Source organism: Prosopis cineraria, unplaced genomic scaffold, assembly GCF_029017545.1.
Source record: "Prosopis cineraria cultivar Desert tree isolate PC_DT_omini unplaced genomic scaffold, ASM2901754v1 PC7, whole genome shotgun sequence".
In the NCBI taxonomy this organism is placed as follows: domain Eukaryota; kingdom Viridiplantae; phylum Streptophyta; class Magnoliopsida; order Fabales; family Fabaceae; genus Prosopis; species Prosopis cineraria.
The window spans coordinates 28,687,500-28,711,542 of NW_026555338.1; the positions used below are offsets into that span (position 1 = coordinate 28,687,500).

At 28.1% G+C, this 24,043-nt stretch overlaps 1 protein-coding gene across 1 annotated transcript; it reads left to right on the forward strand.

Annotated features, from left to right (window-relative positions):
• Positions 1 to 910: 910 nt before the first annotated feature.
• Positions 911 to 14,951, forward strand: LOC129316698 (uncharacterized). Its single transcript, XM_054961094.1, has 14 exons — positions 911 to 1,424; positions 2,503 to 2,610; positions 2,713 to 2,990; positions 4,102 to 4,377; positions 4,457 to 4,665; positions 4,778 to 4,883; positions 5,401 to 5,558; positions 8,790 to 9,205; positions 11,233 to 11,340; positions 12,078 to 12,355; positions 12,723 to 12,980; positions 13,071 to 13,279; positions 13,892 to 13,997; positions 14,531 to 14,951. The coding sequence occupies exons 1-14, from the start codon at positions 1,013 to 1,015 to the stop codon at positions 14,687 to 14,689; spliced, it is 3,081 nt and encodes a 1,026-aa protein (XP_054817069.1). The 5' UTR covers positions 911 to 1,012; the 3' UTR covers positions 14,690 to 14,951.
• Positions 14,952 to 24,043: the final 9,092 nt, after the last annotated feature.

The following is a 24,043-nucleotide window of genomic DNA, read 5'->3' on the forward strand; positions in this document are numbered from 1 at the left end:
TATATTTTAAAAAATAAAATTATAAAAATTAAAAATATTTTATACTTTAATATTTATAAAAATTAAATGGATTTAATAATTTAAAATATTATTAATAAATTTTAAAATATTTTTAATCTTTATAATTTTATTTTTTAAAATATAAAGATTAATATTTAAGAGGTTAAAATTTTATGAATTAAATTATAAGAAGTAAAATTCAAGGATTGAGTTATAACGAGTTAAAATTTAAAAATTGAGTTATAATTAAATTAAAATTATAAGAATTAAATGATTAATTTTTTCTTAAAACAAAAACAAAACTTTCAAGCCCTCAGGCAAATTGTTGAGCAATATATCTGGGGATTGATCAGGGTTATGAAAATTGATTCAACAGTTAGAAATTAAGATGGAGACAAATGGAGAGATACTTTAAATCCAAATGTAAAATTAATCATTTGCTTCCCGCCACTCTTGACTCTTCTATGCAACAAATATACCCTTCGGGCGCAAGTTGTAGATGCCATGATCCCATAAAAATATCTCCCATATTAAGGCAAAATGTAGATCCCTCATAATTAAATTATCACACATTTAACCACTAAGCACTTGATTCAATTAACAACCGTGAGTTGCATTATTTTAATTAGAGGTTTTGAATTTGACTTATAAGAGTACAATCGTGTTAAATAGTTAGTTGTTGTTAGAAAGCTAGCGTTCTATTTGAATTAGTCTATGCCTTATTAAATCTTTTTTGTTAGGGTCGGGCAAGTTCAAGCTACTAGGTACAATAATACATTTAGCTATAATTCAAGTCCTTCATTGCTTACTTAAACAATGAAAGTCTGCCAGCTCATCCCAACTTGATATACCCTCCTCTTATATTCTCATTATAAATATTCACATGCGGCTACCTGGGTATCCCACCCGGCCCATCCCATCATCCATCACTCCCTTCCTCTCTTTCCCTTCCTCATCACCTTTTTCTCATAGCTTTTGAAATACTGATATTTTCCCAAGAAACAAGCACGCAATGATGGCAATGGGCAAAGAAACTTGGTGGGTTCTTTTCCTTCTATCAACACTGCTGTTGGTGGAAGAAATCCATGGAAGCAGGAAGCAAGAACAAGCCCTCAAGAATCGGAACAAGTCTAAGTTCTTCAGTGGAGGAGCCATTGACAGAAGCAGTAAAACAATCTTCAAGGTAGATGAAGCTGTGTATGTCGATGATGATAAGTCTCGTTACTATTATCCTCAACAAGGATTGAAAGAGAAAGATAGAATTAAAAGACTTCCTGGACAGCCTGAAGATGTGAGTTTCTCTCAATATGGAGGGTATGTTACTGTGGATAAAATTGCAGGACGAGCTTTCTATTATTATTTTGTTGACGCTCAACAATCTCGTCATAAGCATAAATTGCCTCTTCTTCTATGGCTCAATGGAGGTGCGTCTACCATAATATATTACTATTTAACTAGCAAATAATATTGGATTTTCTTATGAACCATGCACTGCTTATAACTTGAGAACGATAGACTCTTCATTGTGATAGATATTAATTGAGTGAATTCATGGAGTAGTGACATTATGTTTCTGTTTTTATTGGTTTAATTTCTTTCTTTAATCATCTTTTGTGTTTGATATATTTTGTAGTTTTGAATGGTTTTGATTTGGTCATGCGTTGATTGTGGAAAATGCCATCAGAAGGGTCAATCATTAATTGATTGGGAGATAGTAGAGAAGCCACTCACGTCTCATCACTCAAACACTCCTTTGTCCGTGGCCCTATTCAATTTGACCCTCATGTGCTCTATATATATATATATATATATCATCTTATACCAAAAAAAAATTTGATGGTAACTTTTATAAGTTATTTTGCCAAAAAAAAAAACTATTAATTACTTTCTTTCCATTATACTTTTTTGTATTTTCTACCAGTAAAGTGAGGTAAGAAGTTGTATAAGAAGTTGTACATGAAGAGAGAGTGTGTTTTTAAAGATGATATATATTTAATTAGTAAAGTTACATCAAGAAATATATTTTTTAAAGCAATATTAATGATTTAATTATCTATTCTTGATTTGTAAATTAATTAGAAGTGACTTGAATTGCTCTTGTCTTATATATAAATCACTCCATAAAAGAAATTAATGGTTCTTTTTATATGTTACGTTGCATAAAAAGGTGAATCATTAATTTTTTTTCAATTTTATCCTTTCACAATTTTTTTTAAGTAGAGTAAAATGTTACATATAAGAGATTATGTTTTTAAAGATTGTGCATTTAATAAGAATAAATTGATTCTTTCTTTTCCATACAATATTAATAATTTAATTACCCAATAAGATAGTTATATATATAATGGAATTGATTTATATATATGCATATATATAAATATAAATATGTATGTATGTATGTATGTATGTAGTACCAGATGGAGTATAATATCATTTTGTTATTATCAATAATGTTGATTTTACTCAAAAACTCTCATCTTATCCATTGGTGTATTTTTACAGGTCCAGGATGTTCATCACTAGGGTATGGAGCTATGCAAGAGCTTGGACCATTCAGAGTAAACAGTGATGGCAAAACACTCCACAAAAACAAATACTCATGGAACCATGGTATCTCATCAAATCATCATCAATATTATCCTAAATTATTATATATGCTGATGTCAAAGTGAGTATATATAACCATTGATATATACGGGGTTTGTGATGAAGGTGCAAATGTAGTATTTGTGGAATCACCAGCAGGAGTGGGATTTTCATACTCAAACAAGACATCAGATTATGACAATAATGGAGATAGAAGAACTGCTACAGACAACTATATATTCTTAAGAAACTGGTTAGAGAGGTTTCCTGAGTACAAATCTTCTGATTTCTACATTGCTGGTGAGAGCTATGCCGGTCATTATGTTCCTCAACTTGCTCACACCATTCTTCATCACAATCAGCATCCAAACTCTACCTTCTTCATCAACCTCAAAGGCATCTTGGTATGCCCCCTCTTCTTTCCTTCTTCATAAATCACCATTGGTTTAATACTAAGGTTTTTTTTAAGCATAAAGAACATGAAAATTTAAAAATTTTGAGAGTTTGTGTTGTTCAGTTTAATGTGTTCAAGATATTTTTTTAAAGTATCCTATATATAAATTATTTCTAACTATATCACTGAAATTAAAGGAAACTTAGTTAAATTATTAATGTTGTCTAAAAAAGAAAAAAAAATTAAAGCCTGTTTGATAACCTATTCTAAGAATAGTTTTTTATTTTCCAAAATAAAAAAAATTATTTGATAACGTGTTTTTAAAAAGTATTTTGAAAAATAAAAAAATAAAATATTATTTTGGTGAATAGAAAAATAAAAATATCTTTTAAGTACTTTGGGATTAATGTTCTAGAGAACAAGAAAAAATAAAAAAAAATACATATTTTTATCATTTTTTTCTCAAGACATGTTATACAAAACACCATAACAAAACAAAAACAATTTTAAATAGGCCCCTATTTTTTTATGAGATTGTTCAAGTATGAGTGAACTTGAAGTAATATAAGAACTCTCGCATTCAATAAAGTTAGGTTTAATTTAATAACTAATATAAAATAAAAAATGATGATTTATAAACTTGATCCCGTTAAGATGGTGTCCTTCTATTACTATTCATCCATTTGTTCTTTCCTTGTCATTTTCAAGTGATGACTTCCTATTCCCGAGTTATCAGAGCTAGGTTTTGTCTTGAGTTGAAGCCTGAAACTTGAAAGCTCATATTGTGTACACGTTTGAAGCATAAAATAGAACTGGTTCTGGTTTCAATAGATCTTGTGTGTGCCACACCAGTTTAAAGTTCGAAAAGTGAATTAGCCCAGACTGCAATAACAGAACTTTGGTGTTTGCGGCGGCATTTTTTATACGAGGAACTTGTGCTTGTAACCACCCTCAAGTGGATTTGCGGGGGATGGCTCTGCCATTTATACTTACTCTTTTCTCCTTTTCTGTCTAATTAATGAGCTGTAGGTTGGATTTAGATAATCTCTTGTCAAGAATCATGTTGGGGTGGCTTTCAGTTCAACAGTTAATGTGTGTGTGTGGATGTTTTGATGGTGTAGATAGGGAATGCAGTGATAAATGACGAGACAGACAGCAGAGGAAGATGGGATTTCCTGGCGAGCCATGCCATAATATCAGACAAAGCAGCTCATGTTGTTAACAATCTCTGCGATTCCTCAGAGTCAGCTTCTTCCTCAAGCACTGATGAACAAACCAATGCGTGTAGAGCTGCATCTGATGAAATAGAACAAGACGTTAACTCCATCAATATCTACAACATCTATGCTCCTCAATGCCTTGATTCTAATCTCACTTCCCCACCTAAGCCTCCTTCTGTAAGCACATTCTTGCATTAAACACTAGGTCCAAAAGAACTGTATCTGAGTATATATATTTTTGCTAATGGTTTTGCAGATAGTGACAGATCCATGCATTGATTATTACGTGTATGCATACCTGAACCGGGTTGACGTGCAAGAAGCTATGCATGCTAACGTGACAAAGTTGACTCATGATTGGGGACTTTGCAGTGATGTTATCAACAAGTGGGGTGATAGCCCTTCCACTGTGCTTCCTCTCTTACAAGAGTTCCTCAATCATAGCCTTCGGGTTTGGATTTTTAGGTATTGATCACTATATCTGAAGATTATATTGAATCGCTTTGTTCATGACTTTTACATAATTAAAGCATTTATAGCAGATTTATAATGAAATATGTGGAAAATATATTTGCAGTGGTGACTTTGATGGAATGGTACCGGTTACTTCAACAAAGTATTCCATTGACAAGTTAAATCTCCCTCCTAAGACTGTGTGGCATCCTTGGTTCGTCGATGGAGAGGTAATAATTCATTTTAAATAAAAATAAGTATGTTATATTAAACAAGAATAATTTTAAAGATTATTCTCAAAATTGTCAAAATAGGGCAGTTTCACTTGAAATATATTGGACCATGCAATTTGAAATTTCAATTTTAGAGTTATTTAGAATAATAATGGAATCCTTTGTAATGATGTAGTTATAATTAATGATCAATAGTATATACTTAGTTTTTTTTTTAAAAAAATACATCACCAATCATGCCTTATGATAAATGAAAACAGAGAGAATAAATAAAATGAAGTGTCACTAATAAAAGTTAGTCCATTTAGCATTGATAATGATTTGACCTATAACTCACAAGGTTGTGAGGTCAAATCCCATTCTTAATATATGAACTTTGTGGGAAAATAATTTAAAAGTACTTCTTTAAATGCTCTTTAAATTTAAAAATATATTTTGATCATATCAACTTTTCAAACACAACTCACCCAAACTTTTATTTATAAAGAAAATGAAATATGATATGACTTTACAGGTAGGAGGGTACACGCAAACATTTAAAGGAGAGTTGACATTTGCAACAGTGAGAGGAGCAGGACATGAAGTGCCAAGCTACCAGCCAGCAAGAGCTCTTTCTTTGATCAATCACTTCTTAAAAGGCATCCCTCTTCCTCATACCACAACTTCAACACACTCCTAATTTCTAAATTCCCCACCTCTCATAACTTGTTTGAGCTGTTGGTGGTTCAAGTTCAAGCAATGTGATTTCAACTATCACAAGACTCAGATTCTGCTGTTAAAGTAAACCTTCTTCATTAATTTAAAATTAATGTCAATATTTATAATCTAGAGTTGATCACAATGTTGTAAGAGTCTGAACAGAATGCCTTTGCTACAGAGCTCGAAATGTAGTTTCTGTTAAGGAAAAGCTTGATGTTTCCATCACCACCATTCCTTTTTGTTTTTTGTGTTGTTTTTCTTATATACTGTTTTCTCCTATGTTCATTAAAAATCAAAGAGATCCTTGGCGCCATCAGAGGTTGACCTCATTGATAAAATGCAATTCATGCTCCGCAAGGGTGCTGGATCTTGAGCTTCGAGACTCGTTCAAGCTCTTGTGGTCTCTCAAACCTAAAGTTCAAAGAAAAGATTCGAAAGAGATCTATCAATTTTTTTAAAAATTTTCTATGTGGTATTTTCCAATGCGAGTACGAGATATTAATTAATCCCTTGATGTATTGAGATTTTATTTAAAGGGCTGATCTCTCCCAATAAATAATCTTTCATACACACAATTCAGGAATCAAACTTTGATCATGTGCTTATAAAGGATCTGGATAACTTACCATCCATGCCAAACGTTTTTGGTAGAATAAACATAATTTTGATAGGGAAAATCACATTCAATGACTTATGAAAAAAATTATTTACAAAAAAAGACTAATATAAAATGTATTATTATTAAAATGGGAATATAAACTTATTTTTCTCAAATGATGACTTATTATTAATTCTTGTTTATGCAAAATTTTGTTTAATAGGTCCTTGAATGCAATTTTCCCATTTTGATCACTTTCATTAACGATGGGTTAAAGCCTAAAATAAACTATCCTGATGGGGCGAACCATGATTGAGTGTGGGTTGGATTTGGCAGTATTTGGGTTTTTATTTTTTGTTCAAATAAAAATGGTAATTGAGAAATTAGATATTGAACTTTTAGTATGGGTTGGATTTGGCAGTATTTGGGTTCATCTTTTTTAACTACTTTTGTTTATATAAAAAAAAGCCCAATTTGAGTTTAATGCATTTGCCAAAGCTCCAAGTTCCTTTTTTTCCCCCCCAAAAAAGCTCCAAGTGTATAACACACTTGGCGGAGAGAAAGAGAATGCGTAAAATTAGGAAACACATAACTTCAAACTCTTATACTTTATTTGAATTTTATTGCAGATTCTTTCACTTTTTTATGTTCTTAATTCTTATATTTTTATTTTTTAATATTTTATATCCCTTCATGAGTGATGTTATAGGAATCTAGAACATTAAAAAATAAAAATATATGGATTTATAACACACAAAAAAGTACAAGATCCTATAACAAAATTTGAACAAAGTGCATGAATTTAAAATTATGTTTTAAAAAAATAAATATGTATAGGACTTATCTTTTATTTTTTTATTTTTATTGTATGTTTGATTTTCTTTTTAAAGGCATGAGCCGTTAAATTTTATAAATATATAAGATTCGACATGCTAAACAACCCAAAACTTTCCCATATAATATAATGGATTTGTATTCTTTCTCCGTTTCAATCTCGTGTTCTCTAGAATTGATATAAGTTTAAATATACTCTCCACTAATAAGGTAGAGAAAATATTTTTAGTTTTATTTATAAATCATATTATTATATTTTTACTATAATTTTGTTATTCTCTAGTAAATGTTACTAAGAAAAAATATGTTATTAAAATATGTATGTCTGATAAGAGTAAAATTAATAACTTATTAAATTTTTAAAAAAATTAATAAATTTTAAAATTTTCTTTAATTTTAATGAAATATGTTGAAATAAATTATAAATAAAACCAAGAGTATATGAACGTGAGAGTTGGTTGATAATAAATTAAGAGATTGGAACATGAATGGCCTTAAATTTAGAAGGCTCAATTCCACACACATCCTTATCATATAGTAACATCCACGAAATTTCTCAAAGTCATCATAATAATAATTTATTTTTAGGTGGAATCATCATATTAATATTTAATATCAATTTCACAGCCATTGTTGATGTCACAAAAATAAATTCTGATTGGTCACTTCAATCCACATACTGACCAACCAAATTTCAGTCTAATTTAGAATTAGAATACCTCAACAAGTAAACCTTTTAAGTAAGTCAATGTATGATAAGATCAATAAAAATTCTGAACAAAAATTCATCCTCGCATTTATAAAAAGTGTTGCAAAAACAGTTTTCACATAAAAAAAAAAAGAAAGTGATCGTAAAATAATTTTAAGTTTTGATAAAAATCAATCTTTTTTGGCCTGCTGATAATTTCTTAAAAATGTCCCTATTATTCTTTAATATAAAAAAAATCTGACCTCAATTCCTATATGTTTAAATAAAATATTTAATATATATAATACCTTGTTAAAATATGAAAATAACATTTAATTTAAATCAAGAAAAAGGTTTTTTTTTTTAAGTGGAGGGATTACATAAATAAAGAGTTCAATTTTTTTAGCAACTAAATTTGGCATGAGTACACTAAAGGCTCTCATTATTTAAGTAAATGATTAGCAAATGTTTATTCATTGCTCTCAGTATTTTGAGAGAAATATTCTCTACAGTCAGCTAAATCTTTTTCTTATGTTTTAAAAACAATTTTGTTTAGTAACAAATATTAGACTAAACAAAAGATGTTAATCCTTCACAATATAAGTCATACTGCAAACCAATGTGTTAAAAGTTATATCTTCCTTCACTTTCCTGCATCTCTGTTCTTTCATCACCCTTCTCTGTTATAGTTTTGATTGTTGATATTTTTTCAATAAACAAAGACATGTCCAATTTTTTACTAATTAAAATTGATGTGAGTGGGAGGGGTTCTTGCTATTAAAATAAGTAGTTGAAAAAGTCTCCCCATTTAATATATCAAGAGAGATATTATCTGCAAGCGAAACCCTATTCCTTATATTTGAAAAAAAAAGGAGGTCTAATTTTTTTATTAATAAATTGAATCTAATTGAAGATGTTTGAATGCCGTTAGATGGAGTGACAACGTTTAGTACCGACCAATGTTCTATAAATTCCCTCAAAGCTAGGTAGCTAGCTATCCTATACTTATCCTCCACTTTCCTACCTCTATATTCTTTCTCATCACCCTTCTCTATCATGGTTTTAATTACTGATATTTTCCCAGAAACAACCATGCAATGGGAAGAGAAACTAGTTGGTTGGTCCTCTTCCTTCTCTCAACACTACTCTTGGTGGGTGAAATCCATGGAAGCAGAAAGCAAGAACAAGCTCTCAACAATGTTCTAAGCAAGGCCAAGTTCAGAGGAGTTTCCACTGACAATAGCAACAGGACAAACTTCGAGGTAGATAAGGCTATATTTGGTGAGGATGAAAAGGCTCGTTACTTTTATCCTCAAGAAGGATTGAAAGAGAAAGATAGAATCGAGAGACTCCCAGGACAACCTGAAGATGTGAATGTCTCTCAGTATGGAGGTTATGTCACTGTAGATAAGGTTGCAGGACGAGCTTTATATTATTATTTTGTGGAAGCTCAACAATCTGATAGGCACAAACTGCCTCTTCTTCTTTGGCTCAATGGAGGTATTATGCTATATCCATATATTTCTTATATATTTATACTTTCTTTTACCATGCCAACTCAGGATAAATTAATATTGAGATAAATCCGCTAACGGATTACTTATCATTATCAATCTTTTTAATTACTTGAACTCTATAGGAATGTTAATAGCATTCGCCTCGCTAGTTGGACCAAGAATTAATCTTATGCTCCTTCCATTTTTTAAATATGAGTAAATTTTAATAAATTCAAACTGTTTAAAAAAGTTGATTAATTTTTATAATTATTTTTGAAATTGGAAAGGTTGAGCTAAAATATCTTTATAATTGATGTTTATTTTTTCTCTAATCCAATGATACTATCCATTTATGAGGGGATAATTTTAGAAAAATATAATAAATATTTTTTGAAATTTGTAGTTATACTTATAAAAAAAATAGAGCGTAGTTTTTTTTTAATAATAAAAAAGAGAAGGAGCATGACATATCCAATATGGCATGATGGAAAAACCAAGGGAGGAATAAACCACTTGCTTAAGAACTGGGGCAACCCAACTTCGAACAAACGAAAATCAGTCTTAATTGGTTGACTTGGTCATTTTTTTTAAAAAAATAATAATCACTTTCGAGAAATAAAAACATAAGCGTCTGTGTAGACAAAAAAGTGTTGATCCACGTTGCTTTTTTTTTTAAAAAAAAACATTATACTCCTCTTGATCTTATTTATGAAATAAATGTATCGATTCTTAATATCAGATCTTTTATAAAATTTGAGAAAGCATTTATGACTTATTTTCAAAAATTATCTCTTTTACTCTTAGCTTAAATAATGACTTTAATTCGATTAAGGATATACTTTTGAAAAGTTGATACTTTCGTGACATTGACTAATTTTAACTAATGTCCTTAATTTTAAGAATTATTTAACAAGTTCTCATAAAAAGGAAGACCAAAGCAGGGGACTGCTTTTCTTTTAATTTAAATATTCATTCTTTTTATGATTAAAGTATTTTTTTGTACAATGACATTTGTTGGCATGTACTTTCCCATAGAGAAGTGGGAACAACGCGTCTAGCTAGGATTGGTGCTTACTTAGGTGTTATTCAACATGCATGCTTATGAAGTCCCGCACGGCGTGATGGAGACTAAAATAATCCTTAATATTAAAAAAATTGAAAATAATAATAAATTCTTTTAAATTGAATCATGTAAATAAAAATTTGATATCTCAAAATATCATAATTTTATTAAAATTTTTAGAGATTTTTTTATCAAAAAATTTTAAATTAAAAATATTATTTTACCTGATAAGTTATAATTTAATATTTAATTATTGTGATTTTTTAAATAAAAGTTGTGATTTTTTAAATAGAAGTTGTGAATAGTGTTTATTATTTTAAAAATTTATTTTTCAATAATAAAAATTACACTTGACAGGTTATGATTTTTTTGGTCAACTCTTACAATTTACAGAATAAAAGTTGTTATTCCTTAAGTAAAAGTTGTGATTGAAGCTTATTTTTTTAATAATAAAAATTACATTTGACAAGTTATGATTTCCTTTTCAACTCTTATGATTTATAAAATAAAAATTATGATTCCTTGAATAAAAATTATAATCGAGACTTGTTATTTTTAATAAAAATAAAATAATATTTTTACTTTAAAATTTATTGATATAGAGATTTTAAAAATTTTATTAAAATTATGATATTTTGATAGATTAAATTATTATTTATATAATTTAAAAAGATTTATTATCATTTTTTCTTGAAACAAACTGAGATTAAGAACCTGTCTCCATAAGCTTGTTGAATTTCGGTGCAGGGGGGCATATTTTCTTCTATTGCTTGTGCTTTAGCCAACTGTCTTTTTTGTTTGATGTGTGTCTTGTTGCCATTATAAACGGTTTTGACCTTTCACACGCGTAAACGTGTTGACTGTGGAATAAAATGTCACTTTGGGACCTTCGACGATCATGCAATATTCATTGAATAATTAGAAGCCACACATCTGATTAGTGCATTTTTTTTTTTGTTTAATTACAGGCCCTGGATGTTCCTCTCTAGGGTATGGAGCAATGCAGGAGATTGGGCCCTTTCGAGTGAACAGTGACGGCAAAACGCTTTACACAAACAAATACTCTTGGAGCCTTGGTAACTCATCGCCACATTGTCAATCAATAATATTATACCAAATTATCTTTTTATGTTGATATCAATGATTGTATATGTATATAGAAGTGGGAACATGGCCAACCTATAATATATGGGTTGAGGATAAAATAGGTTAGGTTGGGTTTACTCTATTTTTATATGAATTAAAAAAATATCAACTCAATCCAAATTGTGTGGATTAATAGGTTAAATGAACAAATCCACCAATCCATTTAACTTTCTTTACTTTTTTTTTTAAACTTACATCAAAATAATAAATATTAATATTTCATACAATTTATAAAATTCACAAGTCAAAAGTGAAAAATGAGAATTTAGGTTGATTCAAAGATAGAAAAGGCACAAATAATTGAACAAGAGAATAAGAGAAGGTTGGACACAACTGAGAGATTTGCTTTGATTTTTTATTTTTATTTTATTCTATTTCTTTTATTATTATTATTTTTGTGAGTGATGCTAGAAACTTTAAATTTTCCTTCTTCCCTCACATATTCTTTTTATATGGGTTAAATAAGTTAATCCTAACCTATAAAGGTTGGTCCATTTGGTCCATAATTGAAATGATATGAGTTAAAGAAATTGTTTTTGTTTGGAATTTTTGTTCAACCCAACTCATATAATAAGGTATTTAAGCCAACATATATAACTTGAAACATATTGTGATTCTACAACTGTTATATATTGACTGACATTCATTGGCTGGGTTCTTTTTGAAGCTGCAAATGTTCTATTTTTGGAATCACCAGCAGGAGTGGGATTTTCATATTCAAATAGGACATCAGATTATGATAATAACGGGGACAAAAAAACTGCTTCAGAAAACTACATATTCCTAAGGAATTGGTTGGAGAGATTTCCTGAGTACAATTCCTCTAAGTTTTACATTGCTGGAGAGAGCTATGCAGGCCATTATGTTCCTCAGCTTGCTGACACCATTCTCCACCACAACAACCTCCCTAATTCCTCCTTCTTCATCAACCTCAAAGGCATCTTAGTATGTTCTTCTTTCTTCTTCATCACTGGTATATTAATGCACAGCATTCCAAAAATTGAACTTGTTACTTTCATCATGGCTGGTGTACATGTATTATGTGTTAAGTTGTTCAAAGTATTAGTGGACTTGAGTTGATGCAAAAAGCTTCACATCAAATAAAATTAGATTTAATAACTAATATACAATAAAATGAAAGAATTCATGGATTCGAGTTTTGAGATTTTGAATTAAAATATGATGTCATTTCATTATTTCTCCTCCTTTTCAAACCATTACATTACTCCCCATTCCTAACATAATGATCATGAGCTATATACACTAAAGTTAGAAACATGATATATATGTGGGGCATGAATGGATTGTGTAGATAGGAAATGCAGTGCTAAATGATGAGACAGACAGTAGAGGATTATGGGACTTTCTTGCGAGTCATGCCATAATATCAGACAAAGCTGCCTTAGATGTTCAATTGTGTGATTTCTCAAATGTTGCCACAAATCTTAGCAATGAGTGCCAAGAAACATTGGAAGAAATCGGAACCAACATTGTAGACATTGATTTATACAACATCTATGCTCCTCTATGCCACAATTACAACCTCACTTCCCTTCCTAAGCCACAAAGTGTAAGTACATGTTCTACTTTCTACAGAGTTTAGATCAGTATTATTAATTAGTTTAGATGAATAGAGTAGAGTTTGGGAATGTTGGCGCAGGAAATGATAGACCCATGTAATGAAGTGTATGTGACAGCATATTTGAACATGGCTGAGGTACAAGAGGCACTACATGCCAATGTCACAAAACTTACACATGACTGGTCACCATGTTCTGGTCTTATCACCAAATGGCTTGATAGCCCTGACACAGTGCTTCCCCTCTTACATCACTTACTCAATCATGGCGTTCGACTTTGGATCTTTAGGTATTCACACTATATATTCCTCTTTTTTAATATATAGGTCTCATATATTGCATAGAATTTAGATCTAATATATCGCGTTATATATTGATATCTATCATTTATGAATATTATATGATTTATTATACATTTTATATTGCAAAAATCAATCATTATTTGGGACTCATGGTCATGACTCAGTCTTTATAGTTTTGACTAAAATGCAACTCAATGTTTGTAATTTTGATAATTTAAAACATCAGTCATTAAATTTTAAAATAACTTATAATTTTGTTTTCTAAAATATAAGAACAAATACTTTAAATAATTAAAATTATAGAAACTGAGTTATATCAAGTCAAGATTCAGAAATTGAATTGCAATTAAATTAAAACTACAAGGAATAAGTTACAAAGATGAGTCAAAATGCAAAAATTGTGTTACACTTTAATCAAAACTATAATAACTAAATGAATAGGTATTGAATGTCTGTTGTAAATTTTAAATTTGATATTAATTATTGGTATATTGATAAATATTAGTATTTGTAAATTGTGTATATTTTCATGCATCTCAACCAAAAGAAGAAATTATGGGTATTTGAAATTTTGAGCAAAGATTTGGAAAATATTGCAGTGGGGACGTAGATGGAATAGTTCCGATAACTTCAACCAAGTATTCCATTGAGTTGTTGAATCTCACTGCTATGACTTCTTGGCACCCTTGGTTTGTTGATAGAGAGGTAATCTCTTCACATTCACACTATTACACAAAATTTGAGTTGAAATGGAACAATAATATTAAAGGACCAAAATATTAAATTTAACTTAAATAAAGATTAAAATATCTGAAAATTTAAAATAAAGACAAAAAAAAAACTTTAATGGATTGGTTTATAAATTTGTTACTTTTATTTTCATGATTTGCAACAATCAAAACAAATATTTGCAAGTGAAATTCATTAATTTGTAAAGAAAACACTTGTTAAATATATCATCATTTCTGGTGATTAATTTGCTACTCTCATACACTTATTTATAACTTTTAAAATACGGATTTGCAATTAAAATTCGTTAGTTTATGAAGAAAAATAATTTTCAAGTAATGATACGTTTGACAAGTTTTTTCTTCACAAATTTTTCTAAAACTATTTTGGAGAAATTTCCCCCTTAATATTTTCTCCTTCCTATTGTTCTCCTCATCCAAACAAAGGATTAATCCAAAGTACTCACAACTAAAAATAACAAGTGAATCATGTGATTTAATGTTCAACAGGTGGGAGGATACACACAAATTTACAAGAAAAACTTCACATTTGCAACAGTGAGAGGAGCAGGGCATCAGGTCCCAAGCTACCAGCCAGCAAGGGCCCTTTCTTTGATCACTCATTTCTTACAAGGCATTCCTCTTCCTACATATAACCACACATTTTGATGCATAAGATATATAATATAGGGGCCGCATGGGTTAGGCCGGGCATCATCCTTGCCTATGCAACCCACTCCAATGCGTAGTTAATTTGGTACCTAAATTTTCACGTTGGGATTGGTCCCTACCTGAAAAGGTTTTTAAATAAAACATGATACTATCTCCTATTGTAATTTAATTTCTCTTTTTATCCTCTTTTATCTCAAGTCACACAACTTTGGAATGACGGTGTGTAATAAGTGGAAGAAGATAAACTTTTATTTATGAACTTTTAATTTTGTGCTTATATCAAGTACTCAAATAAATGGACTGAATTGATTGTGCTATTATGATGGTTATTATATCAATTGGCATATGCTTTATTAATTAATCAACTTAAATGTCATGGAGTATATTAGCATTGATTACTCAAGTTATTTTCGCTTCATCTGGCCACATCATTAAACTTTTTCAACTTTCATCCACTTGACTTACTGATTGGTTTATTAAACAACATTAATACTTGTTAACAGAACTATCATATAGCATGCATAAATAAAAAATCTAATCCTTATTTCAATATTTCCTAATTCAATATCATAGGAAATGTAAGTTATGGTAGTCATATGTTATTTTTTTTTAGCATACTTCCTTTATTCCTATTTACAAGCTATTTCCCATATATTTCATGAGAATGAGGAAAAACCTTAAACCTTATTAATTCTAATTTTGTCTTAAAATTTAATAAGTTTTCACCGTTAATTTTTGATAAGAAAAAATTATTTTTAATAGTTCTTTTTAACATTTAATAAGGACAAAAAGATAAAAATAAATATAAAAAATAATAAAGTATTCTATAAATAAAATTAAAGGAGTGCCTCATACGAGGCTACTATGAATCTACAACTTATATATTTCACAAATTCCTTGTAATGAGTGAGACTTAACATGCAATTATAATATAATTTATAATAAACAATGATATAGTGTAATCCTTCCCTATGAAATAAAGCATTAATATTTCTTTATATAATGAGCATTCATCTTTAACATTTTTTAGGTAGAATCATCTTTAATTTGTTTTTTGGATAAAGAAATCATATTTAATATTAAAAACTAAAAAGCGCTTAGATATGGCCCATTTGCAGAAACTAGAGTTCAAGGAAGCCATTGGATGACTGGCCAGCGAGGTGAAATCACAATGAAGCCCAACATGGTAGTGGCAAATAAAGAAGTCCACATTAATACATTGCATATCATGGGCCCAAAAGGTATTGAAGATGAACACTAAGCTAAATTAATTAGTAATTTTTTTCTATAACCACGACCAAACAGATTTATTAGAGTAAAATTAATTGCAGCTAGTAAAAAAAAATCGTTATTGTTCATTATCATAATTTCAAAACATTATCGTCTTCTGCCCCACGTGTTTCTTGTATGATGGCACATGTCTACGTAAACTCAACAATGTGTCTAATAATTATTAATTGACCAAAAATATGATTGTAATAGAAAAAAAAAATGTAAAGAGCTTTGAATCGAACTCTTATCACCGTCACAAGGCGCACGTTTATTCAACTATATATTTTCCCACATTTTTGCATAGGAAGGTTATTCAATTATTTATTTACCTCATAATTTCTCTTACTATTTCTGTATCACTTGCAATATAAATTATCATTTTTATATGATGTTGATCATACTTTTACTATAACTATTTGATAATATTTTAAATATAAATGATCATTTTAAAAAAATTGAAATATAAATTAGTTTAGGTTTAAATTTGTTTTAGTTTGACACATTTTTCAAGTCCAGTATTTTTTATGAAAATAAAATAAAATATAAAAAATAGCATATATAAATATAAATCAATTCAAAATATAATGTCGACAGATAATAATATATATTTTTAGGCAAAATTAATCAAATTATTTTTTGGTGACAATTTATAATATTATTTAACATAGATCTACTTTTAAATTTTATTTGAAATCATCATTCTTTAAACAATTTTGTAAAAAAAACATATCAATAATTTTATTTTACGGAATATTTTTCTTAAAAAATGTTGATTTTGATGTTAATGTTACAGAAAATGTCCTGTTCTTGTGAACTCACGATATCAAACAAAAAAGTAATAATTATGGTTAAAAATGGTAATAATATACTGTTATAAAATATAAAATATTTTTTAAAAAGTTAGATGTTTAAAAATACAAGGTATTTTTAATATTTTAAAATGTAATCATTGCCTTTTTTTTAAATGCCCCTATTGATAATGACTTTATATTTATTGTAGGATATTTAATAGGGATAAATATGAAAAGATAGAGTTAATTGAAAAGTAGATAATTGATTTATTAAGGAATGAAATTTAACTAAAAATACTTTATATTTTTAAATGAAGGGAGTATAGTAACAACAATAATAAGGATAGGGTTCTCTTTTATTTCCCAATAAGATAATTGAGTTGTGTTGGGTCTAGTCAATTCGTTGCATTGAGAGAAAGAAGGATAAAAGAAGGGCCCAAACTATAGGTGCAAAAGTATATAAAAATTTAAACTCATTTTTTATACAATTTAATTATTATTATTATTAATAAAAATTAATTTTAATTATTAGTTAAGTAAAAAATAACATCAAATAGTTAAGGATTCAAAAATTACAAATAAAAATTCAAAAAATTATAAAGAAATGATCAAGAAAATTTTATTAAATTTTTTTTATAATTTTTGATATTATTTTTTATTATTTTCTATTCAATTGAAAAATTAACATTTGATAATAATAGAAGTCAAATTATATCATTTAAAAAAAATATTACATAAAAAAATAAATATAAATTTTTAGATATTTTTAAATTTATAGTTTATGAGTAAATTTATTATTTTGTTAAAAGAAAAAAAGAAACGAATGAAAGGAATCTCCAATGAGATTCACATGTGCCGGGCAATGATTTCGCAGATGAACTTTCCACCTCTCATCATTATTCTGAATTTCTCTCTGTTTTTTTTTTTTCACACCAATAATACTTGAAATCATGATATTGGCTATATAATGAAAGCTTAACAAATTCAAATCATCATCGTCGTAATCATCAAACTTTTGGTGATTTTTATTCCTTAAAATAAAAAGTCTCCTCCGTTTCACCTTTTGATAATTTTTCTTATAACTTATAATCCTTTTTTTTTGTTTCATTCAATTTAGATAAATTATTACTTTTTTTTCTTGAGATGTCACGTAAAAGTGCATAATTTTTTAAATGATATAACACATATTTACTTCCTTTCCGTTCCACTAAAATTATTGAAACAGTTCTTTTATTTTCAAAATATACTTTAGTCCAATTTTCACTATATTATTAAAATATTTTTCAAATATTTAAATTTTTTATCAACTTAATATTGTATTAAATATTTTAACCATTATTTGAATAGAAAAATTTTAATAAAAAAATTAAATTAAAAACTTATAGAATTTATAATTAAATTAAAAATATGTCAAATTGAAAGTTGAAAAATTGAAAAAAAAAAAAATGAAACTGTTATGGATAAATATTTATCTTAAGGAAGATGTTTTCAACACACAAAAGTTAAATTTATTGAGAAATCGGTGGATTAATGGTTGATTGGACAATAATAAAATATTAAAAATAAAGGGAAGATGTGCCTGTAAATTTTATTTTTGAGAGATATTTGTGTAGGTTTTGAAATAAAGAGAATGTCTATAGTTAAGATAAAGTATAAAAGTGATCGATGCATTTTACTTTTTTTATTATAAAAATATAGATAAACATATGGAATGAAAAAAATTACCTTAAAGAAAATATTGATTTGTTTTACTAAACTTTAATGTATTGAAAATAATATATTTTTAAAACTTTTATATTTTGAAAATATTCACAAAGTAAAGTTCTTTTTTAATTAAATTGAAAAAATGGATCATTTCTATGTTAATTAAGTACACATCAATCTTCATTAAAGAAAACTACTCATTAATTTTTCTTAATGCCATGAATTGAATCATCCATGGATAAGCTCCAAACCAATTTCATCCTCTCATGATTTTCATGACACCATGCAAAAAGACAAATCATCTAAAAATGAAAGAAAAATCTCTTTAGTCTCTGCTTTTGGATTATGAACTTTATGAATTATTCATAATATTTGAAAAAATTGGATTTCTGTAATATGTAAATTAGCCATAGATGCCCTATCAAAGAGAGGTCCCCATCCACCATCTTATACTGTCCTTCCTACAAGATAGTGCATTATCAGCACAAGTGTCCAAATTGTAATGAAATAGCGTCTCTAAATCATAGTTAACTAGATTTATTTTCCTATACATTATTGCATATGGTTTGAATAATTAATTAATGGTGCTATCCATGATTTAATTTTTGAATAGTCCAGGCCAATAATGCGTAGTATAAATTTTATTATACATATAAATATTGAGACCCAATCCAACTGGTCCCTCTTTTTATTTTTTTTTTTCAAAAAAAAGTTTGATTGCTTATTATTACCCATCATCATCATTTCATTTTGATTTAAAATTTGTAACGGTTGGAATGGATGTTATTTATACAAGATGATAAATAAAAATTTTAATAGTGATTGATGGAAATTTATAAGTTTGAGCAAGTTTTGGTGATATATAAGTCACCTATGTTGTTTTAAAAAAGTAAGTTAGATTGGCTTCTCTTGAATTTTGCTAAATTTATATAAAATTTCTTTCTATTTTTAAAATTTATGCAAAACCTTTTTTAAAAATAAAGAGTAAAGCTTATTATAGAACTCTGATGAGATTTGTTGTAATTGTACATACTCTCTTCTCTTCCCTTCTTGAGAAAAATTTGTGTATTTTTTTTTTAGAGAGTGGGGTTTTTATATAATTTCAACAAAATTCATGAAATGCGTGTTGTAATTTTTCATATAAAACACAAGCAGAGATATGTTTAATGCGGAAAATTAGAGTAAATTTAAAAATAAACAATTTTTGTGAGGTTGATAAAAGTAGGCACATTCTTTATACAAATTGTTGTATGGGGCTTGAAAATTTACTATTAGAGGCCTATGAATGGATATATGATGTATGCTAAATAAACGACAAATGAATTAAGATCCATCGCTTGAGAAAAATGAGGAATTTACGCAATGTTGGGTGAGTATAAAATTGTTTAGAGAAGAATTGATATACGTTATTTATGTGTTTGGCTACAAGCAGTATGGAGTATGGAAGAGTCATATTAAAAAAGGTTAATGAAAGCCCAAAAAGTTATTGTGTTGATTGGGTTGTATGCAACAAAACATTTGTGTTAAGAGCCATAAAGAAATAATTAATACACAACTTATTTGTGAGTGAATGAAATCTTAGAAGGACACCCAATTCGTTTCTATGAAATGTTCAGAATGAAATTACATGTGTTTCATCAATTATGTAGTGAATTGGTACAGCATGGACTGAAGGAGACTAGGCGAATAAGAGTACAAGAAATAGTTGAAATATCTTTAAATAAAATCGGATATGGGTTGGAAAATAGGATGGCACAAGAAAGATTTTAACACTCAGGAGAAACTATTCACACACATTTTCATGAAGTTTTACTAACTTGCTCTAAACTTACAATGGAATATTTCAAATCACAAGATAGGCCCTTTCATCACCTATCAAACAAAATACAAAATGATAAGCGATATTGGCCATTTTTCAAAAATACAATTGGAGCAATTAATGGTACACATATTCCATGTGTAGTCTGAGCTAGTGAAAAATCAAAATATATTGGAAGAAAAAGAATCCTAACACAAAATGTAATGGCTGTGTATGATTGAGACATGTGCTTTATATTTTTCTTAATTGGATGGGAGGTTACTGCTCATGATGCTCACATTTTTGAAGGTTCTCTGATAAATCGGTTAATGAACTTTCCACCTCCACTTTTAGGTATATTTGTTGGTTTAATTTATTTATGTTGGACTTTCAACTTACAAACATTAATAATAGTCTCTTTTTATAGGTAAATATTATTTGGTAGATGTCGACTATCTAATATCAAATGGATATCTTGGTCTGTATAGATGGAAACGCTACCATCTTTTTAATTTTAAAAGATCAACTGGATTTGCAAATAATAATGAGGTCTTTAATTATTTTCCTTTAAGTTTACAATGCACAATAGAAAGAACGTTTAGAGTTTGAAAGAATAGATTTGCAATTTTACACAATATGCATAGTTGCGACTATGATATATAAGTTTAGATCACTATTGCATCAATGACGATGCATAATTTCATTAAAAGACAATCTAATTCTAATTCTAATTTTAATTTTATGCGTCGTGAAAGGAAAGATCAAATAGAGCATGAGGATCAAGAAGATCATCACATTGATGAATATTCATCCTTACCATCATCCATAACATCATCAGATATGACTTATATTTATAATGTTATTAGAGATCAACTTATATATTATCATCTTCATTAGTTATTAAAAAATTAATGTTTAATATTTAAGAATTAAATCTTTCTCTTTTATTAAATTTATTTGAACTAAGATATATTGAGTTATTTATTTACGTAAATTAAATTGTTAATATAAATATAAGTTAACTTTTTATAATTAATTAGATATATAATTTAAATAATATATTTTACTTCTTAAATAGAATTTAACAAATTTAATAATATTAGATAAAAATTTATCAATAATTTAATTTTGGAAAGTAATGTAATTTATGGTAATTTGTATAGCTAAAATTGATTCTGACTAAATTTCTAAATATCTTCAATTATGTTAAAATTAATTTAAAAAAATAATATCCAAACAAATTATGTTATAACATAATCAATTATAGCAAATTAAAATTCAAACTGGCTATAATCAATCATGCGTTACTAACAAAGTTTAACTCTAATTATATACTTTTTAAATCATTTTATCGATAATTCACAAATATCAATCATGTTTCCTCTCTTACAAGAGTTCCTCAATTATAGCCTTGGGTTTTGGATTTTTAGGTATTCACTATATCTAAATATTATATTAAGTCTCATTGTTCATTACTTATAAATAATTAAAGCACTTATAGAAGATTTTAATGAAATATGTGGAACATATATGCAGTGGTGACTTTGATGGAATGGTGACCGGTTACTTCAACAAAGTGTTCTATTGACAAGTTAAATCTCCCTCCTAAGACCATGTGGCCTCCTCGGTTTGTCAATGGAGAGGTAATGATTCATTTTAAATAAAAATAAATATGTTATATTAAACAAATATAATTTTTAAGATTATTTTGAAAATTGTCAAAAACAGGATAGTTTCACTTTAAATATACTGGACCATGCAATTTGAATCTTCAATTTTAGAGTTATTTTGAATAATAATGGAGTCCTTTGTAATGTAGTTATAATTAATGATCAATAATATATACTTGTTTTTTTTTAAAAAATACATCATCAATCATGCCTTACAATACAAAAAACAGAGAGAATAAATAAAATGAAATGTCACTAATAAAGGTTAGTCCATTTGGTATTGATAATGATTTGACTTGTAGCTCACAAGTTTGTGAATTCAAATCTCACTGTTAATGTGCGGATCTTGCTGGTAGATAATCCATAAGTAAAAGAGAATAATAATAGGGCAAGGAAGAATGATAACAAGGCAAAGAGTATTGACAACTAATATATTTTTAAGTGTAACAAGCTATTGATAAAATGTATAAGTATTATAGACCAACCATTTACAAATAAACAAAAGGAAATGATAATAGGGTAAGGGGGAATAACAATTGGGTAAAGGGCATTCACAACTTATCTAGTTTTTAGTGTAACAAGATATTGATAAAATGCACTTGAGTGTTGCAGACCAATCATTTACAATTAGGGAAAGGGTAATAACAATAAGGTAAGGGGAAATTACTACTTCATGTTCAATTGTAACACCCTCAAATTTACAAACTGATTTTTCGCAAATTATTAATTCAACAAATCATTTTTTTTCATTGAACCCTTATCATACCCTTACCATGGTAGAAAAATTTCTACCATGATACATCCAAAATAATATACCACAGGTCTTAAAATATCTCAAAAAGCAATTAGAACCATGAGGGATAAACAGGATCCTCATGGCATGATATTCAAATTAGGTCATAAATCAAGAGGGACAAACATAATCCTCATGGTCATATAAATGCATTTAATAAAAAGGATTAGAGTTTAATGTTGTCAAAATAAGAAATGTCCTAGGTTGGCACAAGATACATTGCATAATACAAAATGAGAGGCAACGTAAAAGATGGTGTCTCATACACCAAAGTTACGCCTCTGGTGCTTTTTGGGCCGGACTCTCTCCTGTAAAAATATTAACCACGGAGAATGAGACTTAAAAGTCCCAACAACCAAAAATTAATATGTAATGATGCATGCGAATGTAACTAATCATACGATTGCTAAGTGGGCACACAAAAACATTTAATCGAACAATATTTTCAAACAAACCAAACAAGTATTTAATTGCATGACTACACCTTATATCCTCCTTTCGCCCTGCTCGGATGCCAAATCACCCGGCCAAAGGTAAGTTGGACCAAGCGACACGCCACTCATTGGGTCCAATAAAGGCTTACCATGTAGTAATAATTAACCAAACAGAAATTTTCATTAACACCATATATTAAAATACCCTGATAAGTCATGCATCATTCAAATATCTAAACAGAAATATATTCGAACAATAATATCTCATCATGATAAACAAAAATAAATTTTTCACCCACTTAGCAATAATTTCAAACAAGTATATACAGTATTTATTTTCAATAATTCATAATTTTTTCAAACAACAGAATAACACATAACCATTCACAAACACACCCATCACAACACATTAATAATAGTTACCTTGTGTCTTGAATAACAAGTTCTCCTTCACAACTCCTCTTTCACCACTATCTTTGTCAATATAATCTACATAATTATTTCACAATACTATATATTAATTTTACATTGAAATTAATAAATAAATCTAAATTAAAGAGTTAGAAAGTCTTAGGCCTAAAAATTTATATTAACACTAATTTAAGATTTATACGTCATTTAACTTTCTAAATTCTTTTTCTAAAATTTTTATACCTTAATAAATCATATTTAAGCCTCAAATCACCTTTCTATAACCTCAAAAATACCTATTCATACTTAAATAAATATTTAATAATCAAAGGTTCATCTCTATATCTCAGATTCAACATAAATTCAATTATATAGATCTAGATTTTAACTCAAAAATTCTTAAATATGAGTTTTAACCTCAAGAAAATATTCTATAATATTTATTATATCTCTAAGAGTTTTAACCTATATTTTTAAT